Source organism: Fusarium sambucinum, chromosome I (genome assembly GCF_050947815.1).
Source record: "Fusarium sambucinum isolate potato_lamoka chromosome I, whole genome shotgun sequence".
Taxonomy (NCBI): domain Eukaryota; kingdom Fungi; phylum Ascomycota; class Sordariomycetes; order Hypocreales; family Nectriaceae; genus Fusarium; species Fusarium sambucinum.
In genome coordinates, this window is record NC_139294.1 from 10203942 (window position 1) to 10229662 (window position 25721).

The 25721-nt window shown below is 47.9% G+C and overlaps 8 protein-coding genes across 8 annotated transcripts; 5 read left to right on the top strand and 3 right to left on the bottom strand.

Moving 5' to 3' along the window:
• Positions 1-1789: 1789 nt before the first annotated feature.
• FSST1_006022 (kinesin-3 motor protein uncA) lies at positions 1790-7184 on the top strand (the record flags this gene model as incomplete). Its single annotated transcript, XM_083232353.1, has 2 exons — positions 1790-1853; positions 1912-7184. 2 exons carry the CDS (start codon positions 1790-1792, stop codon positions 7182-7184), a joined length of 5337 nt encoding a protein of 1778 aa, XP_083089452.1.
• Positions 7185-11781: 4597 nt separating this feature from the next.
• On the top strand, positions 11782-13158 carry FSST1_006023 (S-adenosyl-L-methionine-dependent methyltransferase; the record flags this gene model as incomplete). Its single annotated transcript, XM_083232354.1, has 6 exons — positions 11782-11916; positions 11973-11989; positions 12042-12130; positions 12181-12448; positions 12510-12972; positions 13030-13158. 6 exons carry the CDS (start codon positions 11782-11784, stop codon positions 13156-13158), a joined length of 1101 nt encoding a protein of 366 aa, XP_083089453.1.
• Positions 13159-13608: 450 nt separating this feature from the next.
• FSST1_006024 (RmlC-like cupin domain-containing protein) lies at positions 13609-14280 on the bottom strand (the record flags this gene model as incomplete). Its single annotated transcript, XM_083232356.1, has 1 exon — positions 13609-14280. The coding sequence occupies one exon, from the start codon at positions 14278-14280 to the stop codon at positions 13609-13611; it is 672 nt and encodes a 223-aa protein (XP_083089454.1).
• Positions 14281-15471: 1191 nt separating this feature from the next.
• On the top strand, positions 15472-16673 carry FSST1_006025 (metalloendopeptidase; the record flags this gene model as incomplete). Its single annotated transcript, XM_083232357.1, has 3 exons — positions 15472-15976; positions 16035-16477; positions 16530-16673. 3 exons carry the CDS (start codon positions 15472-15474, stop codon positions 16671-16673), a joined length of 1092 nt encoding a protein of 363 aa, XP_083089455.1.
• Positions 16674-17240: 567 nt separating this feature from the next.
• On the top strand, positions 17241-17551 carry FSST1_006026 (cytochrome b5-like heme/steroid binding domain-containing protein; the record flags this gene model as incomplete). Its single annotated transcript, XM_083232358.1, has 2 exons — positions 17241-17337; positions 17394-17551. The coding sequence occupies 2 exons, from the start codon at positions 17241-17243 to the stop codon at positions 17549-17551; spliced, it is 255 nt and encodes an 84-aa protein (XP_083089456.1).
• A 552-nt stretch (positions 17552-18103) lies between these two features.
• On the top strand, positions 18104-19706 carry FSST1_006027 (pyridoxal phosphate-dependent transferase; the record flags this gene model as incomplete). Its single annotated transcript, XM_083232359.1, has 3 exons — positions 18104-18944; positions 18995-19116; positions 19170-19706. The coding sequence occupies 3 exons, from the start codon at positions 18104-18106 to the stop codon at positions 19704-19706; spliced, it is 1500 nt and encodes a 499-aa protein (XP_083089457.1).
• A 1521-nt stretch (positions 19707-21227) lies between these two features.
• FSST1_006028 (DUF2462 domain-containing protein) lies at positions 21228-21509 on the bottom strand (the record flags this gene model as incomplete). Its single annotated transcript, XM_083232360.1, has 1 exon — positions 21228-21509. One exon carries the CDS (start codon positions 21507-21509, stop codon positions 21228-21230), a length of 282 nt encoding a protein of 93 aa, XP_083089458.1.
• Positions 21510-22012: 503 nt separating this feature from the next.
• FSST1_006029 (COPI-interacting protein CEX1) lies at positions 22013-24627 on the bottom strand (the record flags this gene model as incomplete). The annotated part of the gene is made up of 7 exons (XM_083232361.1): positions 22013-23128; positions 23175-23469; positions 23520-23893; positions 23947-24093; positions 24144-24254; positions 24309-24446; positions 24505-24627. 7 exons carry the CDS (start codon positions 24625-24627, stop codon positions 22013-22015), a joined length of 2304 nt encoding a protein of 767 aa, XP_083089459.1.
• Between the last annotated feature and the right edge of the window lie 1094 nt (positions 24628-25721).

Genomic DNA, 25721 nt, shown 5'->3' on the forward strand with positions numbered 1-25721 from the left:
CCCGATCTGCGCTTATCACCCGCTCAAGCTTTCATAATTGAAGAGCTTTATTGGGCGGGCCAAGCGCCATGTGCATCTCTTGACCTAGGGTCTCGGCACATAAAGTCTGACGATAAGGTCTGCGGGTTGCCGATCTTGCAAGCGACACAGGGATCCCTTCGCTTTCTCCACGATGCCGAAAGCCAAGCGATTCTGTTATTCTAGTTCATACTAGCATGCCCTATCTGTCGGGTGGGAATGATTTGCCCCAAGGCGAATTCAGGGCCACCAAAGCCGGCAGAAGTGCGACCAATTTTGGCCGTTGTACCCACGAACTGTGTGACTATAGGCTGATTTGTTCGTTTTTGGGAACAGCTACAGCCATGAACCTTTGGAGTTTAAAGGATTGGCGACGATTCACGTTACAGGAGACGCCCGTAGAGCCAACAACCCATAGTGCAGCCTCATATCGGAGGACGATTGTCGAAGCGGGAGTACTGCTGAGGCAGGTTTGTGAACGACACGCCCTGTTACGGAAGAACAAGTGAAGGACAATTGTGGTAGCACTGGCCTGTATGTCTCGAGTTTATTCCCTCCAACCTCGTCATGCAGATTACGAGTTCTTCTCGGTGAGCGTATTGAGCAAGTAGCTCAAGGCAACCAGAGAGGTTTGTGGAATCTTGTAAGTGAGGCAGATTTCAACTTTCATCCACAACCCGTGGGCTGTAGTCTCGAAAAGTTAAACGATGCGGGCAGGTTTCACAACTTGGAATATCTGGAGCCACCTGCCAGCTAATAAGACAGCTGCAAGACATAAGTTCAAATCTTTCGCTCGGGTAGATCGTTCGAATAGTACAGGGGCACGTGTAAAGGGTCCGGCTGCTAGTACCTTGTAGGCATGACTCTGCAATATTCAATACTCTTCTCACTTTACCAGACGTTGCACATTATTTGTAAATAATAGCTGGAATTATTTAAACAAATTTGTGGTGACAGTGTAAAGCCAACGGTTCTGATAATTGAGCGCTTGAGTGTTTAATATTTTAACGACTTGTTGAAACTGTTGCACAGGAAGCACAGGAATAGAAACGGGAAGGTAATACCACATAATGGCTTGTTAATTTGACCGTTAGCCGTTAACATTTGGAGTTTGTGAGAAGTTCTGATACGTTGTTTTAGACATTAATTTGCGTTGAAGTTAATGGCATGAATGGTCGGATTGCGGTTAATGTTCGGCAAAGAGTTAATTAACGGTTATTTGCACGTGAACTCTACTCCAGGCTTCCCATCGACCCCAGATCCCCTGCTCCAGAATCGCCTGCCAATCAAAGCACGGGACTCAAGCCAACTGCAGGAAGGAGGATGCGCGATCGCGCCCACCAAATTTGTTGACAAGCAACCATTCGGACAATCGTTGAGGATTCTTTTAGCTCATCTTTAATACGACGGCTTCACTGTCAACTACCTACAAAGCGAACCTCTGTCGGAACCCTTGATCAACCAGCGACCTACCCGATACCGACACTGTGTCGTCATTTCTGGATACGTACCTTTGAGCCGTGCTCCAAGGGCCGGTCGGTCGGTCAACCCCCCTTACAAACGATCCCAACGAGCGACGAGACAATGCGCTGAGCCTCCGGACGGAGACTACGTCGTGGATACGCATGCCGTTTCGATAAATCATACGCTTCCGATATATCTGTCTCTCCATTGAGAGTAGCTCCGATCCCCTCCGAACCCCGCGCATCTTCAATAAACAAGCTCTTGTCTAGAGGGGACCGGCTCGGGTCCCCTGGACAAATCTGCAATCATGCCGCCCGCCGGTGGAGGAAATATTAAGGTGGTGGTAAGATGTCGACCCTTCAACAGCAGAGGTAAGCGTTTTGCGCATGATTAGAAGCGACAACCAAGAGCAATGCTGAAGTAGCGCAGAAATCGAGAGAAATGCACAATGTATTGTCGAAATGAAAGGGAATCAGACGGTGATTACCGCACCTGAAGGAAAAGGAGTAAAAGATTCAGGACCAAAGGCTTTTGCTTTTGATCGCTCCTACTGGTCATTCAACAAAGACGATCCGAATTATGCCGGCCAATCCAACCTGTTCGACGATCTGGGACAACCTCTTCTCGACAATGCCTTTGAGGGATACAACAACTGTATCTTTGCCTATGGTCAGACAGGTTCTGGAAAGTCTTACTCTATGATGGGTTATGGAAAGGAAATTGGTATCGTCCCTATGATTTGTCAGGAAATTTTCAAGAGGATTGATGAGATTCAAAAGGATGGCAAAACCAAGTGCACAGTTGAAGTGTCCTACCTGGAAATCTATAACGAACGTGTACGCGATCTGCTTAACCCGTCAACCAAAGGCAACCTCAAGGTTCGAGAGCACCCTTCTACTGGTCCTTACGTCGAAGATCTCGCCAAGCTTGCAGTCAATGGATTCCAGGAGATCGAACATCTCATGGATGAAGGAAACAAGGCCCGAACAGTTGCCGCGACCAACATGAACCAGACCTCGAGTCGAAGTCACGCTGTCTTCACTCTCATGTTGACCCAGAAGAAGATCGACACCGACACAAAAATGGCATTGGAAAAAGTCGCAAAAATCAGTCTGGTCGATTTGGCAGGTTCTGAACGAGCGAACTCTACTGGTGCGACTGGTGCGCGATTGAAGGAAGGTGCCGAAATTAACCGATCGCTGTCAACACTGGGTCGTGTTATTGCAGCATTGGCCGACCTGTCCACGCCTGGCAAGAAGAAAAAGGGCTCCGGGCAAGTCCCGTACCGAGACAGTGTCTTGACGTGGTTGCTAAAGGACTCCTTGGGTGGTAACAGTCTGACGGCAATGATTGCTGCCGTCAGTCCTGCCGATATCAATTTTGATGAAACACTCAGTACTCTTCGATACGCCGATTCTGCGAAGAGAATCAAGAACCACGCTGTGGTCAACGAAGATGCCAACGCCCGTATGATCAGAGAATTGAAGGAAGAGCTGTCGCTATTACGAGGCAAACTCGGAGGAGGTGGAGGAGCTGTGGTCGCAGGGGAGACATACGCCGAAGGCACGCCTCTGGATCAACAGATGGTCAGCATCACTGGCCCCGACGGTGTTCTGAAGAAGGTCTCCAAGGCAGAGATCGCAGAACAGTTGAGCCAGAGTGAGAAGCTGTTGACAGATTTGAACCAGACATGGGAGGAGAAGCTGCTGAAGACTGAAGAAATCCACAAGGAACGTGAAGCAGCCCTTGAGGAACTTGGTGTCAGTATTGAGAAGGGTTTCGTGGGGTTGCACACTCCAAAGAAAATGCCCCATTTGGTCAACTTGTCAGACGATCCGCTTCTCGCAGAATGTTTGGTCTACAACCTCAAGCCTGGTACCACGACAGTTGGCAATGTTGACACAAACGCCGATCATCAAGCGAACATCCGACTCAACGGTTCCAGAATCCTGCACGATCATTGTTCTTTTGAGAATGCACCGGATGGAACGGTGACCCTTACACCAAGCGAGGGCGCCTCAGTCATGATCAACGGAAAGCGTATCACTGAGCCATCACAACTACACTCTGGTTACCGTGTAATTCTTGGTGATTTCCATATCTTCCGATTCAACCATCCTATGGAAGCAAGGGCTGAACGGGCTGAGGGACCAGAGAGACCACAGAGCTTGCTTCGCCACTCAATCACTGCCAGCCAACTCCAAGCGCTTGATCGGGGCTCACCTTCACCGAGTCCTCGTCCAGGCCACGAAAGATCGTTCAGCAGGGTATCCGAATTCGGCGACATCTCTAGACCAGAAACGCCTTCGATATTCCAAAGAAACAGCCGTGAGTCGGATTGGTCGCTTGCAAGGCGTGAGGCAGCTGGAGCAATCCTGGGCTCTGACCAGAACTTGACCAGCCTGAGCGACGAAGAGCTGAATGCTCTATTCGAGGACGTGCAAAAGGCTAGAGCTGAACGAGTGAACGTCCGTGAAGACGGAGACGATTCAGACTCCTCTTATCCGATAAGGGAAAAGTATCTGTCGAACGGAACAATGGATAACTTCTCATTGGATACAGCCTTGACCATGCCCTCAACACCAAAGCAAGGCGAACCTGATGACAGGCTAAGAGAGGTCCGAGAAGAGCTTCAAAACAAGTTGGAGAAGCAGAAAGAGGAATACCAAGAACAACTCAAGAGTGCCGAGGCTGCCAACGTTGAGATCGAAGAGATTAAACAAGAAAAGGTTAAAATGGAGGCTGCGTTGCAAGAGTTAAAGGAGGATATGCAGAAGCAGCTTAACCAGCAGCGGAAGCAATTTGAAGAAAAGATGGAGAAAATGGATCCTTTGAAAATGCCCAAGAAGAGCCCAACTCTTTCTGATGAAGAAATCGAGACGGCCAAGAGGGTTATCAAGGCCTGGAGAGGTCGGCACTTTGTCAAGATGGCTGAAGCGGTGCTGCAAAACGCACCCATTCTCAAGGAAGCCCAAGTGATGAGTCACGAACTTGATGAGCATGTTGTTTTCCAGTTCGCAGCTGTGGATGTTGGCCACATCTTGTGCTCCTCCTATGATATGGTCCTCAACGGTCTTACCGGCGAGGGTGATGATGTTGCGCTGGAGGAAGCCCACAAGCCGTGTCTTGGCGTACGAGTCGTCGATTTCAAGCATAGCGTGGTTCATCTATGGAGTTTGGAAAAACTGCACGACCGCGTGCGGCAGATGCGACAAATGCACCAATATCTCGATCAACCAGAATACGCACAGCACCTTAGCCTCGACAACCCGTTCATCGAGAACTGCATGCCATCCTATACGCTTGTGGGCGAGGTCGATGTGCCGCTGAAGGCTGTCTTTGAATGTCGGGTTCAGGACTCCACATTGGATGTCCTCTCACCTTATACATCCCATGTCGTTGGCATCATCAAGCTTTCGCTTGAGCCATCTCATGCTCGGGCACCGACCAACACCGTCAAGTTCAATGTTGTCATGCACGAACTTGTGGGTTTTGCTGAACGAGAAGGCACTGAAGTCCACGCACAACTCTTCATTCCTGGCATTTCTGAAGAGGATGGCATCACCACAACTCAAATGATCAAAGACTTTGACGAGGGGCCGATACGATTTGAGAGTGTTCATAGTATGAGCATTCCTTTGTTCGCTCCCAAAGACGTCACGTTGAGAGTCGCCATCTTCGCAAAGGTATCGACGATGCATCTCGATAAGCTGCTTAGTTGGGACGATATGAGAGATGCTGTGCCTATCAGGGAAGACAAAGCCAAAGCGTCACGGATCAATGAATCGCAGTTCTTCACCCAAGAAAAACACGATTTGCTTTCTCGGATCCAGATCATGGAGCTTAATGAAAACGGCGAGTACGGTCCAGTGGAGGTTACACAGACTAGCGAGCTCGATACTGGAACCTACCAGCTTCACCAAGGCCTGCAAAGAAGGATCGGCATCAATATCTCTCACAGTTCTGGCGATGCTCTTCCGTGGGATGGTGTTACTGCCGTTCGCGTAGGCAAGGTCAGACTCGTTGACTCTGCGGGCAAAACACCTGACATGGGAGCTACTGAGCCTGATATCTCCTTGAAGCTGTCACAAAGCCCAATTTTCCGTGATAATGCCAACGGCACCAAAAGCCTGACGATATATTCCCAGTGGGACTCTAGTCTACATAACTCGCTACTCCTTGACCGAGTGACGCAGGACAAGTATCGAGTCCAAATGACTATCTCCTGGGAGATTAGCTCTGAGAAATTGGCCGAGCCGATGAAGTTCTCGCAAAAGGTTTGCGTGCAAATTTTGTCAAGATCATATGTGCGCCAGACCTCGATGTTCTCGGCATTGTGGCAAAACGTTCGTTTCGTGCGGTCTTCAACTGGCATTTTCACTCTTGCCATGCGCCCTGCTCCTGTCAAAAAGGTTGGGGACTTGTGGCGACTGAACAGTCAGCACGATTATGTGAAGGGAGAAGAGAACCTGACAAGTTGGACACCACGCGGCGTGTCTTTGGTCAGTGATTTTCTTATGGCCCGCAAGAAGAAAAAGCGTGCTGCGGCCATGGAAGTCACCGAAGCTGTTCTGGCGAAACTGGGCTTGGATGCAGCCAGTACGACGTCTGAAAAGAAGGAACCTTCGCCCGAACCCTCTCCAGAGCTGAAGCCAATTATTCCCAGTGATGACGATCTGCTCAATGACACGCCAGAAAACTCGCAAACTCTGCTTGACGACGACGAACAGCCCGCAACAGACGCGCCTCAAGCTGGGCATTCTGAAGAAACACTACAGCCCGAGGCGGGTGGGTCTGAAACGGAGCAACAAGAAGAAGCACAAACTGAGATCGATGCTGTTGAGCGGGACGAGTCAGATGTGCCAGAGACGGAAGGGCTGGAGGAACAGCCTGAGGAAGATGGCGTAGAAGAAGTGGCATCAGAGAAATCAGACGCCACAAATGCCGAAGAGGATAAAACTATTCAGGTCGAGGAACTGCCATCACCACTACCAAAGCCGGAATATGATGAAGAACAAACAGATCTTTTGACAAAATGCCTCAAGCTTTGGAAGAAGTACCCTGATCCTTCGGACAAGATCCTCAGCTTGACGAATATGGCGCCGCCCGAAGATGGACTGACGACTGATGCCCCAGCGCAGCCTACACTTGTCGCAACAGTCATTAGGGTACCCAAGAACCCCAAGGTTCTGAAAGGCGGATATTTGATGATTCCCAACAGTGACTCGACCCGGTGGGTCAAGCGATTTGTCGAGTTAAGACGACCATATCTTCATCTGCATTCTGCTACAGATGGCGATGAGGTTGGACTGATAAGTCTGCGAAACTCTCGCATTGATAGTCAACCTGGGGTGATGGGCTTGCTCCAAGGGCCTGCTGACTCTGGGGCCCAGAACGGTCAAGAAGGACCCGACTTTACACCAGGACATCGACGAACTGGATCGGGTCGCGTTATATCTACCATCTGGACAGGCAGTGGGGGTAATGCTTCGTCAGGAGGTTCTGGCCTTCAGCGTCTTCCAGACCGTATGCAATCGGCAGTATTTGCCATTTATGGAACAGACAATACCTGGCTCTTCGCGGCAAGGAGCGAAAGGGATAAGATGGACTGGATCTTCCGGATCGACCAGACCTATCTCTCAGGCAATGACAGCATCCCTGGAAGCGGGATAGCCAGCCCGTATCCGGGTAGCGATTTCTAAAAGAGGATGGGCCTGTTATGAGAGTAATGACTTGCGATTTCCTCTCTTGGGGAATATGATTTTCTTTGTAACTATTTAATGGTGAATTAGATGAGATGACTTATACCCCCTACAGGAGTAAGAGGGCACATCGACTATGTAGATTTATTTGCTTAGTTTGAAGTTTGGATATATCTTAGATAAAAGAGTCAATGAGAATCAATGGAGTATTTGTGCAAAGCATGCATGATAGTATTTGTGCGCACTCTTTCCCCTCAGTATTGGTCAAACAGGGTTCTTTTCCGAGACTATATCGCTTAACAATTATTTTATAAGGTCTACGGATATGTTGTTCCTCACTCCAAAGAACAAGTATTCGGTTGGGTCACAAGCACATGCTTCTCAGCTGCAAGTCGCAGAGCTTGTGTGACACTGCAGCACAGCATGATAGCACCGCGTAGCATGTAGTGAAACATGCATATCACAAAAGTTCAGAGCTGCGCAAGCGATGTTGTTTTTTGGGGACAGAGATGCCTCTTTTCAGTAGCACTGCTGCAGCTGCTACTGTTTGTTGGTCACTCAGTCGCAGAACTGCATAAACTGGCCCAAGTGTCTCGCATGAATTGGAACAGAACATATCAGCCGAGCCCCCTGCATCCAATAAGGCTCTGCAAAGGTCTTGACTTGGCATGATGTCCAGGGATGGAAAAAGCACGGAAATGTTGGGTTACTTTTTTTGAAGTCTTTTGGTAGGCATGCCCCGGAGATGGGGGGGGAGGGCATCAGGGTACCAGAAAAGTTGGCCGCCAGGAGCATAAGAGACTAAATTCGTAGGCCACTTTATGCTACTTTGACTACACTTCTTAGCCTATTTATTTTTGTCGTCTATAGCTTAGAGGTCAATTCTTCTGCTACCCACTAGGGGGGACTTTTGAGGTCAGACAATGTCAGGTTGTGTACCAGGTTTTGCAGAATGTGGTTTAGATGCTAAGACTGGGAGTAATTCAAATCACCTGGAAAGAATGGATGAAGCAAATGAGGGGTTTCTGTTTGACCAGATGGATCTCATATTTATCAGTTGACGTATGAAGCTGCAGCAATGACTGGGGGCTGTGACTCTGGACAAAGTACGATGCCAACTGCTTCAGTGCTTCATCAACATCGAGTTTTCACTTGTCTCCGAACACTCGGATCCGTAGAATATGGGGACATGTCCTGTGATTGGAGTGCAGGTGAGAGGCACCAATACGGATATTGCAGAGCCAAAATCTTGTTCGCGGTGAGAGATGAATGTGACGTGTCCCTCGGCTTCGGTGAAGTTTCAAAGACTTGCCGACTTGCCAGTTTTTGCTTTTTGATCAAAACTTCGCTAGCAGCAGCTAATAACAAGCCCAATGTGGCGGTTTGATCATTGGCGTCGTTGAGGATAATACAGAGTGACAGACCGAATTCCTGGAACCGATCAACGCCATGGAAGTTTAGTTGACTGTTACGATGGCACCGACTATTTAAGATCTATCTAGCTAGACCGGTTGATACACCATTCCCTTTATCGGCCTACTTTTTTTTTGACTTTTCACTCTGGAGTCTCGCCCGGGTAAATCAAAGTTGCAAAGCGCACGAATTAACATACAGCCTGTTGTTCACCGTCGTCCGTTTTCTAGTGCTGTTACAATGAGGCCCAGCACAGTGGGACATACAGACCCGGGGGACTCTGCCGGTTCGGTCAACAGAGGGCATACGGATACTGTAGAAAGCAGGCCCCGAGGGATCGGCAGAAGCGCATCTCCCGTGCTAGTCTACCTGTCAAGGACCAGGAAGGTTTGGCATGACAGGAATGAAGGGGGACTAATTTAAACTGCGGTAGGTGACTGACGGATGCGGTGAAAGCCAATTCAGTGTCTTGTGAAATTACATCGAAACATGCATTGAGTTTGCTTTGAGGCTTATAGGCTTGACGTCGAATGCTGCAGCTAGAGTTGGTATGAAACGTGGCGATTTTGATAGTATCTGTAGCTGAAGCCCTAGGAGACCGAGGTGCGTTAGTAGTTTTCTTATTATTATTCGCATTGCTAATGGATTTAATGTTAGTCTATATATGCGTATGTATGCATTACTACGGCAGAGAAAGATTGAGTTTGTCTGTGTTTCAGATTTAAAGACAACTCTAATTACATGACTCGGAGTTGGGGGCGTGAGAACTAGACAAGACTCAAGGGCTGAGGGATTGTATTGTCTGTACGTAACATTTTAGTCCAGATAGACGGGAATAACAATTACAAATGCTTTACTCTCTAGTTATAATGATAGTACAGAGTAAGAAATGACTTTAACTGGGCGTGTTTTAGAACGTGGTAGCTTATCCATAGACTCTATTTATTGTCATCTTGACTTTTTAGTTTGACACTTTGGTATTTTTAGGAACTGAACAATCAGTCTATTGTTTAGATTTTACCGTACATCGGATATTACACGCAAACAATGTCAAGGTGTATGCCTGTTCGACTGCCTGTCTATTTGCCTAGGTACTTGCCTCAGTTGGTGGATTCACCGTGTCGTGTTGTACCTTCCCTTTAATACAGTTTGAAAGTACTAAGGGAAAGGCCGAAGGCTTGCATCTCCATTACTAATCTCCTCCTATTCACCATCTCTCCCTCTCCCTCTCCCTTACATATTCATCTCCATCAACGCGCTGTCATGTCATGCCCGGTCCTAATAACGTCACATGGTGCCTGCAAATGCAAATGCAAGTCAGTTCTTTGGCGTTGACGTGGCCAAAGCCTCACGGCGCAATCTCCCGGGAGCCACCATATTAGGCGCCGGTTACCAAGGATAGTGCCCCCAAAACGCCTTTGCTTTGTTTTGTCAATTCCGCTTACCACACGGCCGAAATAACAAAACGAACAACAAAAGTTCTCTCACGGAAGGGAGGCCAACTGCCGGGATATTCACACACTTTCCCATGAGCACGGATCATCATTCCCAAGCCGTCGGAAAGTCGGTTGGGTTGGATTGGACTGCTACCGGTTGGTTGCACGCACTTGAACTTTGTCCGACCCAGGCCACCGGTTTTTGATCCCAGTTGTCAGGTTTGGTTCTTTAGCCCACCCACGCAACCGGGACCATTCGAAGGCCCCCGTTGAATGAACGGGAATTATCTCCAACCCCTTGACCGCGGATGGATTCCCTATGCAGCTCAAAAGGAACTGCCGTGTCCAATGACCTGCCAGTTTGCATAATTCGATACAGCACCAATACAAAAAAAGGTATAGTAACCGCCAGACAGACGTCGTTTTGTCCTTCGCTGCTCTGCTTTGCGTCGCATTGCACTATTCACTCAGACTTGCCCCCTCGCTACTGCAAATCGCCAAGCGGGACAGGCTATCTAGTCGGGCTCTATCCAGACAATCGTGTATGCGTGTTTGTCTCTAGCTAGTGGAAAGCCACAGCATCTCCCTGGTGCCTCGACATCTACTTTGACCTTGCAGCTCAACACATGCCACTGTACGTGCAGCATGTACCTACATCTGTTGACAAATGCTTTGACGTCGAGGCACAGACTCCCGGAATTCCTTTTTATGGTGGGGGTGTGAAACCCTTATTGCTAATTTGGTGCCGTCGTGCTACTCCAGGGTCCCAGCATCACAGCTATTCCCGACTGAATGGGTCGCCTCTTGTTCCGGCCGCTCTAGACTGGGGTAGTCGACACACCCAATACCCTCCCGTACCAATCTAATGCCACATCACTCACCAACAAGCGCCTGTTCCACTTGTAGTTCTCTTTTGGTAGGGCTTTGTGGCTTTGCCAAGTAGCCCGAGAGCTAGATACCCGTCCCAAGCTGCTGGGTCCCTTTGCTCCTCGTCTCTTTGCTTTGGGCTAGCCAAGCTGCTGCTCTCGTCCTGTCCTGCCCTTGGCCTCCAATCCTGACCGCATCCACTTCTCGAGCCTTGGTCGCACCAGGTGTCTGGATCCCTTTCCTTTTCCTTCCTGCCGTATTCTGGGTCTTGCTCCCTTTTTGGTGGTGTTTCCAAAAGAGAGCGGGGATTCTATTCAAGCTTCTCGCCCTTCTCCATTTTCATATCTAGCTTGTATTTTCCCGTCTTCCATTCTAGCTTCTGTTTTACTCTCTATCTTGCTACTACTAAACTATCCTGGATGCCGCTTTAGGCGATCCTGCCAAAGACGTTTAAATCTCCATATTCCCCTCATTGTACTTGCATTCGCAGCGACACCACCAACAATATTGCCCTCTTTTATTCCGTCTGTTCAATACCGAGCACTACACCCAACTCCATTTCGGCCTGTTATACCCGAATCTTACCTTTGTATAACAAACAAGCCCTTCTGATCCTAGACTCTCATTTATAATTTACAAAGCCTCTCGAGTTCCTTTCGACTCAAATCAGTGTGTGGGTCGTTCGCCACCATCGTCGTCTCAGCATTCTCTCTCTGGTCTTAGTTCGACAGGTACCATTACTCGCTCCAGTGTGAGATTGTGTTACTTCATATAATTCCGGCGCAGAACCGCTTCCTGCGGTTGTCTGACCCTTCAGTCCTTTTTGTCGCATCGTTTCCGTTCACGCTTATAACAATCACCGTCTCATGGCTCATACCATTATGAGTAGACAAACTACCCAGTCACATAACAAAGAGAGCATGCCGACCTCATCGCCTCCCAGCATCAACCACTTTCAATTCACTTTCAACTGTTCAGCTTCCAATTCCGGAGGAAACAGTTTCATCGAGCCAGACGTATGTTACTCTGTTTTTACTGTTTTCTAAGAGGGACTTGCTAACATTTCACGTAGCCTGATGCACAGAACATGTAAGCTATAGACTTCTATCTGGTGATTCTCGCATCAAACCCAGCTAATAAGGAAAAAAAGAGACTCAGAGTCTCTGACAGACAGCGTACAGAATTTTCCCGAAGAATTCGGTCGCACCTATCACGCCTACCGGGCTGGTTGTAAGCTCAAGCAACCCATACTTCGGCGTCGGTGCACTGACGTTTTATAGCATACGCATTTCCCAACGATGAACTAGAACGCGAACGTCTAGAATTGCAAAATGAGGCCTTGGTGAAGCTGTTCGGCGGACGTCTTTTCTTTGCGCCACTGTCAGAAAGAGCCCCGCCTATGAATATACTAGATATAGCGACTGGAACCGGCGACTGGGCCATCAAGATGGGAGACTTATTTCCGCATTCAGAAGTTATTGCCACCGACCTTTCACCAATACAGCCTCGAAACGTACCACCGAATGTCAACTTTTTCGTTGAAGACTCGTACGTGTTTTCCGCTCTAAGCTGCCACTCCCGGTATCATAACTGACTATTCACCTTCCAGCTCCGAACCTTGGGACTACTCGCAACCTTTCGATTACATCCATACACGAGTTACCTCTGGGTGCTGGTCTAACTTTAAGGAGCAGATTGCGGACCAGGCCTTTGAAACTCTGAGACCAGGTGGCTGGTTCGAGTCTCAAGAGTATGATGCCAATGCCATGTGTGATGACGGAACTCTCATCCCAGACGGTCACTTTGCAACATGGTTTCGAGAAATCAACGAAGCTGCGGGATTGATGGGTCGACCGACAAATGTAGCTGCGACTCTTCGTGATTCGTATGTCGAGGCGGGCTTTGTTGATGTCCAAGTGCGCATTTTCAAAATGCCCATGAACGGCTGGCCCAAAGATGAGCGTCTTAAAGAGCTCGGTCGAATGTGGGAAAGAAACTTCCTAATGGGGCTCAGTGGTTTCTCTTTTGCCCTCTTCAACCGTGTCTATGAGAGGACACCGGCGCAGATCGAGGTAAGTTCTTAACGGTGCACCCCAGTCCATACCCATAACTTACAGGCTATCTCCCAGGTTTCGCTGGTTGATGTCAGGCGAGAACTTATTGACACCCGAATCCACGCCTATATACCAATACACGTTGTAATCGGACGAAAGCCGTTCCCCGGTGAAATATACGCCCCAAGGGTGCCGTTTACATGATAGGATAAAGGAATTCGGAATCATACATACCTCCCGCTTGGATGAGATTAGCATGTCAGGGAAGCGGGACTAATCGACAATTGGGGCACATCAAGCTCATCATCGACCCGGCTGAAAGAATGAGATGCGAAGAGTTTCTCAGCGGGCATTGGAGTTTGACTTGGCGATTACATACCCATGATACCCAAATAATGTGGAAACGATGCACATGACTAGAGTAATATATTGTGTTCGCATTTATATACATCAAACCAGCTGGAAGCCAATCAATGGCTCTGGTTGTTGTGAACAGTTTTGTTGGACATGTCACAATGAACCTCGGGGCTTTCATGCAACGTCAATGACCATGACCAGCAATGTTCGCCATTCCCTATGATGTTAGAACGTCGTGCACCCCCCCAGTTTCGTCGGGAAGATGCGGTGGATATGATAGACAATCCACCGCTGATTTTACTTGGATCTTCTCACGAGCCACTCCAGTTCCTGGACTTGTTCCTCCTTTAACAACTCTTTGATACCTTGATGGGTCAGAAACGCGTGGTCTTCGTACTCGAAGCCGGGGACCACCGTCTCTGATATTAGAAGACCGTCGGTCTCTGGTCCATCCGTTTCATGACTTGGGTTCGATTCATTGGGTAGCAGATAGCTTGCCTTCCAGACGTCACCCTCAACAATCCATTGTAAGCGCTCCCCTCGCTCAACTGCGTTTCCAACAATAAATGACTCGATACGGCCGTTGGGATGAATGAGAACATAGCGGCCTCTTCCACGATGCAGAGTGTGAATGACTCGGCTACGGTTGCGATGAAAGTTCCCCTGTGACTGGCGTGGTGTGAGAAGGTAGAAGATTGTGGTTGAGAGACGACGGGTGCTGGTACTATATCCCTCACGAGTACCGCCAGTAAGAGCAACTGTCTGATCTGAAAGAGGTTTGGACGAATAGGTCGAAGGGATGGTCGTAGGGTCTGCGTCCGTCTGGCGGAAGTACCCTCCTTCGATGTGAAGCTCTAGTGAAAGTGCTTCGATAAGAGACTTGGATCGAGGATTCTCGGGCTCGGATGATGGTGAGAATGAGGGTTTTATAGTGCTCAAATCGAGCGTGCTGTCGATGAAGTCACCCATATTGACTTTGATCGTCTTGCTACCGGATGAGAAGCTTTTGAGATACCAGTGAGAGAAGAGTTATCTGAGCTTGAAACGGATGAAGATGGTGTGGGATGCTTATATACCCCTGGATGGACGTGATTAGGAGTGATTGATAAGCGCAGCACTAACATGAGCTTACGTATTTGAGGGCATGCAGTGAATAATACAACGCTCTTGCGAGAGGAGTGATTAAGTGAAGTGTTTGATAAGAATTCTCATGAAACGATACCTTTTTGGTGGTGAAGAGTCTTAGGGTGCTCAAAGGGGCTAGTATTGTGTTTGACAAGCAAGGATAGTGTAAGCTAGAGTCTGACCTCCAGCTTGGCGATAGTCGAATGAAGAGAGGATTAGATGGATGAGGAATTAGATATGATAAATATTATCCGAGTTTGATTACGACGACTACTATTATATGATGTAAGATTCGCTCTAGGGCGAGCTACCGGTGTTGAGGGTGATCGATCCATCGCTTGGGGGTCAGGTCAGGTCCGCAGGTTCCGAGTGATACGGAATATAAGAAGAATGAGAAGATGATATCGCGTGATGAGCAAGCAGTTCATTCATAGCCAACTATTAGATCTCGTACTGGGAAAACGGCACGTGAAGGAGTCAAGTTTGTGATACTATCACGGAATCAACCGAAAGAACTAGTGGCACAGCTCGGCGACAAATCATTGCCGAATCGTAAGATATTCCAAAGGTAAAAGAGAAGCAACTAGCCATATATATCGAGCCTAAGTTAATAAGCTTAATATTTGTCACTGTTGGTTGAATGATATGCTAGTTTCAATAGAGTGGAGGTTGAGTTCGTTGAAGTACCTACTAAGTCTGTATTACATGGATACGGGTACGTACTAATCTATCCAGTGCTGTAGCCTGTAGGCTGTAGCCCACTAAGCCTCAGCGGGCAAAACTGTCTCATGGTCCCTGACAGTTTCGGGTAGCGGGGGAGAGGCCTCGAGCATGACGTAAACGATGGAGCTTCAGTTCCATTCTAGCCAAAACACCAAAAAGCATCACCAGACATAAGCGACTGCCCAATTGTCGAATTCCTGGCCCTGTTTGCTTTTCAGCAGGCCTGCGCAGCAACTTGCCTTCCCCACCAAACATTGAGACCTGACAAACCCTCTAAATCGACTGAAATCGTTCCGATCGCCGACGCAGACAATGTCTGCCCCTCGCCTGTTCCGCCGTCCCGCCATTCTCCTACCGTGCACTGCGACACTCTCTATCCCTCGCCAAAGACTCTTCTCGCAATACCGCTCTCGTCTTCAGCAGAATTCAGGAAGCGATATAGAAGAGCGTCTACAAGCTGCGCGACCACTCGTCTCTCACAATGCTGCGCGCAGGTTCACACAAGCAGGCAGTAGTCGCAATTCACGTATCACGGTCATCGCGACTGTCGTCGCAGCCATTGGCTTTTACTTTTACAACTCTCAGACGGTGCCTGTGACGGGGAGACGACGATTCAATTTTCTTTCCGATTCTATGGTTGCTCGCGCGCATTCAAAGGCAGCTGCGCAGATCATTGAGCAGGTCAGGGCGCAGGGTGGACATTTCTTGTCGGATTGGGATCCGAGGACGATTTTGGTCAAGAGGGTTATGAAGAGGTTGATCCCTGTGAGCGGCATGACGGATCTCAATTGGGAGATTTTCGTGATAGCCGATAGTCGTATGCTGTCCTTCATTATGACTAACTATTGACAAAATGCTGACAATTTTGGGATTAGGTACAGCTAACGCTTTTGTTCTTCCCGGTGGTAAGGTGTTTGTGCATAGTGGCATCATCAATGTCTGCCGAAGCGAAGATGCCCTTGCTGCGGTGCTTGGTCATGAGATAGCACACAACACAGCATCGCATGCTTCAGAACGCCTTTCAGCTGCGTGGGTAGGAAACTTGACAGCCGGCAGTTTATTCTTTCTTGCTGGAGCACTTCCCGGTCTTGCGCTATTTGGACTATGGAATGTTGTAGGGGGGTACTACTTGCAAGATTTGCTCTTCTACCTTCCCATGGGACGCAAGCAGGAGAGCGAGGCAGATTACATTGGACTGATGATGATGGCCGAAGCGTGTTATGATCCCAGGGCAGCTCTGGGCTTCTGGCAACGTATGGATGCTCTTCAGCACGCTAGCGGTCAAGAGGCACCAGAGATGCTGAGTACTCACCCCTCTGTAAGTATCCCCTCATGATAATGGGAAGATCAATCAGGCTGACGGGACATAGAATGAGAACCGTATCACAAAGATTAGCGAGTGGTTACCACAGGCCATGGAGAAGCGGGAAGAAAGCGATTGCCGAGGAACAGCAGCATTTGCGGATCGTTTCCGTGATGCAATCCGAAGACGATCTACTACTGTCGTGGTATAATGAGATATAGTGGCCACGTATAAAGTAAACCAAACTTCCAGTGAAGATATATAGAACCTAGCCTGGCATAAGAACTACGCGTTTGGTTAGAAGATGAAGATGGCGTCATTCGAAAGAGTTTGATTTTGTTTGAGCAAGTACTTCATCAGACTTGATGTGTATACATGATTTAATAGTCCATATTGTTCATATTACAACTTATAAACAAGAATTATTGATATTAATGCCCGTTCCTGTTGACACCGAGGTTCTTCTTACAATTACATTGATCTGATAGGCCTGAGCTCCCCCGCCTAGCGGCACTCTAGTGGATTTCCCCAGGCTCTCCCCCAGCCCCAAGCCTTCTGTAATAGGGAACCTAAAGTGCTGCTGCTCGTGACCGTGAGCCGAGGTTCCCCCCACCTGCCGGGGAGCGTCTCCGGGAAGAACTCCTTGTTTTCTTTCCCAGCTTTCCCAGTCTCTATCTTTTCAGACTCATCAAACTCATATTTACGATACACTTTCTTCATCTCTTCTCACAAGTTACTAAAACTATAACCTCAAGATCAACCTTATTTACCCGTCACCATGGGCGAGACATACACTACCGCCGAGGTCCAAAAGCACAAGGATGAGGCCAATGGCTTCTGGCTTATTGTCGAGAATGACGTTTACGACGTTACAAGTATGACAATCCTCTTACTCGTAGCTAAGAGTTATCTCATATTAATTCATCTGCAGACTTCATCGATGAGCACCCCGGCGGCGCCAAGATCCTAAAGCGTTGGTCTGGAAAGAATGCCACAAAGGCTTTCTGGAAGTATCACAATGAGGGCGTCCTGAAGAAGTACGGAAAGGACCTCAAGATTGGTGCTGTTGGCGAGAGCGCCAAGCTATGAGTCTTTCTCTCTGCCGGCCTCTTGGGTTTCATTTGAGATCTGAATCGGCTGCGATGCTTTGTTAATTTTGGCTGTATTTGTTCTGGTTTGTTTGTACGGCATGGCGTATACCATATATTGGATGGGGAAACTTGATAGGTGGATTTTCAATAGATTGGAAGAGCATCTTGACCTGGAGCTAGTGATGGGTGACTCAATACACTTTCTATAGACCCAATTGTTGACTAAGAAATATTGTATTTGCAAACTACAAACAATATGCATTTATCTAAACCTTTTGATGTTCGTATCTTCGTACCAGGTTCTTATCGCAGCGTGGACACCTCCCAAAACGGTACCCTTGGAGATGGACACGATTGTGACAAATCAGCACTATTAAATCCTTCGCTCCCGACTACATCAACTAACGTTAGGACACCGCGATTTGCGGCTTAAGCGGCAATTTCAAGCGGGGAGTTATAAGGAGAGTTTTAGGTTAGTTGTGAGTCAGTATTGCCAGAGATATAAAAAAAGGAGAGTCTCAACAACATCACAACTATCCTCCAAGCAAAAATGAGTGACTTATTCAACCTTGAAGTTCAAAAGGCCCGCCTGTCCCGTCGCCAGGGTTCCGAGCCTGGTTCCGCTCCAGCTCCCACTCTACCAAAGGCTTCTGCCATTCAAACAGCTGAAGCCAAGCTCCCGCGTCCAGACTCGGAAGGTTATCTTCAAGGCATCTCACAGGAAGACGTTGTGCGCCATATTACTGAGGACATTGTTCCTGCTTGCAACGGCCAAGGCAGCTCATCTCGATACTATGGCTTTGTCACAGGAGGCACCCTGCCCATTGCTGAATGGGCAGACAACGTAGTCACTCGAATGGACCAGAACGTGCAAGTTCATTTGCCAGCGCAGACTATTGCTACGACGCTGGAGGATTCGGCACTTGAGATGCTTGTTTCCCTCCTCAAGCTCGGCGATTGGAAGGGTCGGACTTTTACAACCGGAGCTACTGGCAGCAATGTCCTAGGACTCGCATGCGGCAGGGAAGCCATCTTGGAAAAGCGAGGACAAAGCGTCGGTGAAGTTGGCTTACTGTCAGCATGTCTTTCAGCTGGTGTCAAAGAACTCCAGATCCTCACAAGTGCAGGCCACAGCTCTTTGTCCAAGGCTGCTAGTATTGTCGGTTTCGGTCGGGGGTCCGTAAAGGAGCTGAGACTTAGCGAGAGTGAGCCATGGAGGCTAGATCTTGATGCTTTAGAGAAGGAGCTTCAGAAGAGTGACGTGGCTAGTGTGATTGCGCTGAGCGCTGGTGAAGTCAACACGGGTCGTTATGCCTTGACAGGCGTTGAGGAGATGCGCAAAGTGAGGGAATTGGCGGATAAGTATGGAGCTTGGATCCATGTTGATGGAGGTAAGACTCTCTCAGTTGCTTCTTGATATGGTCAATACTGATATGCTTAGCTTTCGGGATCTTTGCTCGTATTCTTCCCGAGCATGACGATTACAAGACTCTTCACAAGCGTGTAGAGGGTATTGAACTGGCGGATAGCATCACTGTCGATGGCCACAAGATTCTCAATGTCGTAAGTACCCCACATCCCTGAGCTACCCGCCTTCGGTCTGACATGATATACAGCCCTATGATTGTGGCATGTTCTTCACTCGATCACCCGCCATTCTCCAGTCCGTCTTCACAAACCCCAACGCAGCATACCTTTCAGGCGGCGCATCCACCATCCCCTCGCCCCTCAACATCGGTCTCGAAAACTCACGCCGATTCCGCGCTCTTCCAGCCTATGCCGTTCTTCTCAGCGAAGGTCGTCCAGGAATGGCAAAGCTAATTGGCAACATGATCGCTCTGTCCCGTCAAGTTTCCGCTTTCCTCCGGGATTCAGATCACTACGAGCTACTCCCTAATGATGGAGCTGGCTTGGATGAGGTTTTCATGATTGTTTTATTCCGTGCTAAAGATCCCAAATTGAACGAAAACTTGGTGCAGAAGATTAATGAGACGAGACAGATGTATGTGAGCGGCACGAGCTGGAAGGGCGAGAAGGCAGTGCGTGTGGCTATATCCAACTGGATGGTGAATGTGGAAAATGACTTCAAGGTGGTGACTTCTATCTTGACTCACGTGGCTGAGGGTGAAGAGTTTAACACCAAGGATTGTTAGGATAGGGGTGCGAGTAGAAAACGGAGCGCAACATCATTGTAGCCTTTGTAGGCCAGCAGAAATGCCATGTTGCAGGGATTTGAAGTGCTTTATTTGGGCCGACATGGACATATCTATGTGCTTACATTAAGTTAACAAGTGTCGGCGCTGTAAGTGATGAATTTCCCCTGTGTGAAACTTCAGGGGGCCCTTCTCGTTGGATCCAACATGTATATTCGAATCGAATTAACAATATCTTGCTTGGGGATCTCCGCCCAACTAATATGATCCTTGACTTCATGCCTTCTGCGGATGCCTACATACTACCAACAGATCCGGTGCGAATGCAGTGTAAAAACCAGTGCCGTACGCGGCAGATACACATGTTGACAGTACCCCATTCTCCTACATTTCATAAGGTGATGATAGACGAGGTCTCCATGTCTCCAGGCATCGCCAGGTTGGCTGACAAGTCTGGAATTGCGGCGCAACAGTTACCAGACCTTCTCAGTTCATGGTCGCCTGACAAATCCGGAAAGCAGTTGCGATCGATTTGAAGAATCAAGAGGGTCGGATTGTCGAAAATTCGGGACAGGTCATTGGAACAAAACCCAACTTGAAGGCTGCGGATCGAGTGCGATGAAATGAAAATGCTATTTATGGCTTGGAACCGCGACCTCCAGATCGCACGGCACTGGTTTTCGAACTTGCAAAATGCAAAAACGAAGAGTGGCCAAGGGAGAGAAGTTTTTTAGGTTTTTTTTTAGGAGCGGATTTTAGAGAGGTTTGTAGGTTTGTAGGTAGGTACCGCTGGGCCACTCTTCGTTAAAGGTATGACAGCAATTCCAATACATATATGCTATGCTGGGAAGTGCATTGTCAACGTTTCGAAAAGAGAGCGCGCAGCAACCATGGCAATACGCCCTCAGCAGTGTAACAGTAACTCTCTGACATGGACATAAGTTGCCTGATTACAATTGCGTTGCACAGCCAGATATTAATGTTGCCTGGGGTTTATCGCGACCGCAAAAAGAGACGGACGATGTTGTCTCATTCCGAACTTGAAAATGGCAAAAGACAAGGAGCGGTCGAATGGGGAGAGAGTTTTTAGGTTCGGATTGTTTGAGAGTTTTTAGGATATTAGGTAGCGGATCCCACTCGACCACTCCTCATCGAAAGTAATGAAGCAATTCTGAAATATATGCTTGGCTGGGGGCCCATGGTGACTGCAAAAGAAGTCAATAGAGCCTGGTTTCAGAACCTGGAAATTGCAAAAGATAAGGAGTGATCGAACGGGGAGAGAGGTTTGTAGGTTTTTTTTAGGTGCGGATTTTAGAGAGTTTGTAGGATATTAGGTGCGTATCCCACTCGACCACTCCTTATCGAAAGTAAAGAGAGTAAATTCGGTATTTAAGCCCCAGCTGCGAGGGCTATGGTCGGCGCGTATTCGTGGCGAAGAACAAGTGAAGTGACAAAAAATCCAGCGCTCCCGGTAAAAATCGATCGTCGTCGTCTGCTCCCCATAATCCTTCAACATCCAATTTAACCAAACTTCTTTGAACCACCCTTTGTTGTTGTCCTCTTATCCTTCTTCTTGTTTTCTTCCTTCTTCTTCTTCTTCTGTCCGAGCAACTCGAGATGTCCCGCGCGCTCACTTAGGAGCTTTTCGGTTTGCGCTGTCATGCCGCTTGTGAACTTCCTGTGGACCTTGTCGACGTTCTTCTTTGTCTGCTTGGGTTTGTGCACCTTAGATGCTTGGCGCTTAGAGTGTACGACTTTGGTGGGGGCTACCCGGCCAAGGTTCTTGACTGTGCCTTGAGCCATTTTGGCGACAAGTTATTGATCGTGGATGTGTATGTGGTGGGTGGTAAGGAAAGATTGGAGGAGTGAAGTTTAGGATGGGAAGGGTTGGTGGGGAAAAACAAAAATCAAGGTGAGTTTAGCGGGGCTTTCGTTCACCGAGCCTTCACCACGGTAAGGACCCTGGGATCCTCAAGTGAATGTATGACTGGCCAAGCTTTTGTAGTGTAGAACACTTAGATTTGGTGACAAGATGCGAAATAACTTAGCTTATCGTTGCTCCATGCCAAACTAGATCTTGAAGCTGTGATTTCCCGATAAAGCCGCTTATATCTCTTGATTACCTGCGAATGAAGCCAAACGGATTGTCTCGTAAATCCAACAGACAGTAAATTATATAAGTTTCTATCAACATGCTATTGAAGCCCTTGGGTGGTATCCCGGGGTTTTCTCAAATTCATTATGTGAACAACCACGGGGAAAGTGTGTTTTATTATAGGCTCAAGCTTGACAACACGAGCCACGCCTTACCAGCCATCGCCCCAACCATCATCGTCATCTGCCTCCTTTGGCTTCATATCAATCTTCTTCGCCACGACTGGTTTTGCAGCAGGCTTGGTTATAGGCTTCTTGGCCGCTGAAGACTTTGATAAACCCTTCGGTAAAGGTTTGGCGTTACCTGACTTCTTTTGTGACTGTGCAGCCAACCAGCCCGCAAAATCAGGCTCTCCGCCTTCGAAAGGGGTGGCAGATGCAGTTGTGGCTACGGGCTGCTTTGAAGACTGCTCAGGAGCACCGAAACTGTCAAAGTCATCGTTCATGTCGCCCCAAGAATCCCCGGCATCATCGCCGTCATCTGCAGGCAAGAAAGAATCGGCTACCACGCTTGCTGTATGTGACGAGTTGCGCGATAGGGGTGCTGGGGGCGACTTCACGGCTTGGCGGTGCAGTGACGAGGCAGTACCAGTCGTTGGCCTCTTGGGCTCGGAGCTAGCTGAAGTGGTTGGTCCTGGTGAAGCAGTACGGGATTCCGACTCTGCATGAATTTCACCTGCAGCCGCAGATATCTTGTTCGTAAAAGAGGAGATTGCCCACCCTGCCCAGCCACCCGCGCTGTTTTCGTTTGGCTGAGGCGTGCCCATTCGCGGGGCCGCACCATCAGCAGCCTGCGGAGGAGGCAGGACTGTGTCAGGCATAGACGAGGCCGCTTTCTTGATCTTCTGAAGATACACCTCCATAGTACGGACCGCCGAATCACGGATAATTTTCTCCTTGTCAATCAATACAGGAGAGATCACAGGCAAAATTCTGCAAGCCGCGTCCTCGTCCGTAAAGTACTCTGCAGTGGCCCCTAAAGCCATCAAGGAGGCATTCCTGGCATGTACGAAGGGATCTCTTAGTGACCTCGTGAAAGCAGCTATAAGGACCTTAGACCGTGATGAAGTACCGAGGTGCTTAGCGATTTTTCCCAAGCAGATAGTTGTGTTGGTACGAATACCAGGCTGCTCGTCATTCGCTGTTCTCGCAAGCTGTTTGAGGAGGTCGCCATTGATTGTGCGGTCAGAGAGTTTTGTAATAATAACAAGCACCGACTTAAGAGTCTGTTCCCTTACTACAGGTGTTACGTCGGTGAAACCGGTAATCTTTAGTTGTCAGCTTTGCTTCTTGAACCAACGACGAAGGACATACTAATTGTGGAAAGATCTTGTCGTTGACGATCTTTTGTGAAAGCTGATCAATCATCAAAGGAAGGCTGTCTAGCAAACACACCCGGATGGCTCGATCAGGGTTTCCAAATAGGCGGATGATGAAAGGCGTTATCTTGGAGTCAAAGTCTTCCTTAGAAAGCTTGGACGCAATCTTAAGAACTACAGAGACAGCTCTAGGACCACCACCACCAAATTCGGCTGACTTCATCAACTCTGGCATCACCTTTAGTTTGAAGAATTCTTCTGGGAAGTCATCGCTGATTTCGTCTAGACCTCTATTGAGCACGTTAGTAACTGGACTGCAACTTGCATGTCGAGGACGTACGCAAGAAACTCTTCCCGTTCATCTGGTGTCTTGATATCCAGGTTATCGATACCCTCGGTCAATTTGATTAAAGAACTGTCGAAGAAGGATCCGCTTCTATTTCCTTGGTCGAGAAAAGCGCCCACGCTGATTCGAGCCTTGGGGTTGGCGTTGCACAGGCGCTTGTAACTGGGTTGCATGGAAGGAGGAACATTCTTGGTCTGGCCAGCCTGGTCAGCTGCTATGTACTCTCCGTTGAAAACCTCGAATACCAAGGTTCCGAGGTTGAATGCGTCGACTGCTGTATGAGGATTCTTCTTGATAACGTCCCATCCACCCTTGGCCAACTCAGGGGGGGTATATCTTGCAGCATCGGGAACCAAGCTTCCGTATGTCTGGTATATCGATTAGCCCCAGTATCACACTGCACATTGGGACAGCTTCTTACGTATATGATGGATTCGTCATCTTTGAGGCTGCTGAGAACGTCGAATCCGCCCAACTTCCACTCGCCACTCTCTGAGGTATAGATCGATCCGACCTTGATGCTTCCGTGAATAGAAGAAGCGTCGTCGTTGATGAATTTTAATGTGCGCTGCGTATAATTAGCACTCCTTCGGTGATTCGGCATATGGGTAGCCATACTGCAACGCTATGAAGACCCCATTTTATCGTCTCGGGGCTAAGACTCTTTCTTCGAACGTCCCATCGTAGGGGCACCACCCGTTCGGTCGCGATGTAGATGTATGTTTCCGTCTAGCAAGTATTATCAGCGCAATGCGCCAAGTGTGATCATGTTCGCGAGTATACCTCAACGGCGTCTAGGACTTTGATTACACCTGGGTGTCGTAATGTTCGGAGCTTCTTTAGAGCATTCTTGGCTAGGGGGAGTTGGGATCGATTGGTAGTGATATCGAAGGAAAAGATGCTGCAGTTCGATCCGTCTTCCTATTCATCAGGCGTTAGTAAGGATATACCATGTAGTGCGATGCGCTGTTAAGCTTACTCTCTTGGTGCCGTTGTACAATGTCCAAATGGACTCGTCGATATCGACCTTGTCGCCAAAATTGTAGGGGAATGGAGGACCTTGTGCGATGGCCGATGCCACAGCAGACTTGAGAAAGTTCATCCCAGGATCGCAAGTATTGGGCAAGGGTATATGAAAGCAGTTGGTTAAGCTTGTTGCAGGTTGACTTATATACAAACAAAAACGCTAGGTGTAGGCGATTATCTTGGGTGTGAGTCGCAACGTGGTTATTGGCGTTGTACGTCAGGGAGTCAACGTCCCCCGCGCTAGCGCCCAATAAGTTCAGGAGCTGTCTGGCTATCTACAGGCGGAACAGCCCGAATGGAGGGGCGTTCGAGCAGCGTTACCTAATCCTACATTAAGTACATTGAAGATACACAGTCACTCATGTCATCATGAAGTTTGAATGGTAGTCAATTTAGTAGTAGTGGATAAAAAACTACCATGATATGGGTAGGTAGTGAGTTATCTTTTGAAGAAGGGTCCATTCCATACTCATATGCTATATCAACAATCCATCCATACTACGGTAGTAGGCCAAAAGTCTGACCCCATTTGGCATTTTCCTACCTTAAATTGCCATTTTATTACCTTTTTAAAATTAAATATCTAATAAAATAAAAATACTATATTAATAATATAAAATCTATTATATAGTATTTTATAAGAAAAATCTTTTATATATAGAAAGTTTTTTTATAACTATTTTACTTATAAAAATATATAGCTTTAAAGTTAAAGAAAAAGTTAAAAATTACTTATAGGGGACTTATAGGGTATTCTTAAAAAATTATAGAAGGTAATTTTTAACTTTTTTATTTTTCTTAACTTTAAGCCTTATTTACTTTATTAATAAAATAGCTATAAAAATACTTTCTATATAAAAAATATTTTCTTTATAAAGTTCTATATATAGGTTTTTTTTAATAGTTATAGTATTTTTTTTATAATTTAATATTTAATTTTAAAGATATAGTATTTTGGTGTAAAATGGGCTATGGGGTTAGACTTTTGGCCTACTACTGTACCAACCTCCTGTAGAGACCCACGTTAATCTGCTACAGTGGTGGCTCCGGGGCGGAATAATGAGTGTTCCAGGCGAGCTGCTGAAGATAATTTACAGTGACCGTGGGGGGTTCATGCCACTGCCCGCACTCAATCCACCATTCACGAGCTTGGACCAGCCGCCTTCAATG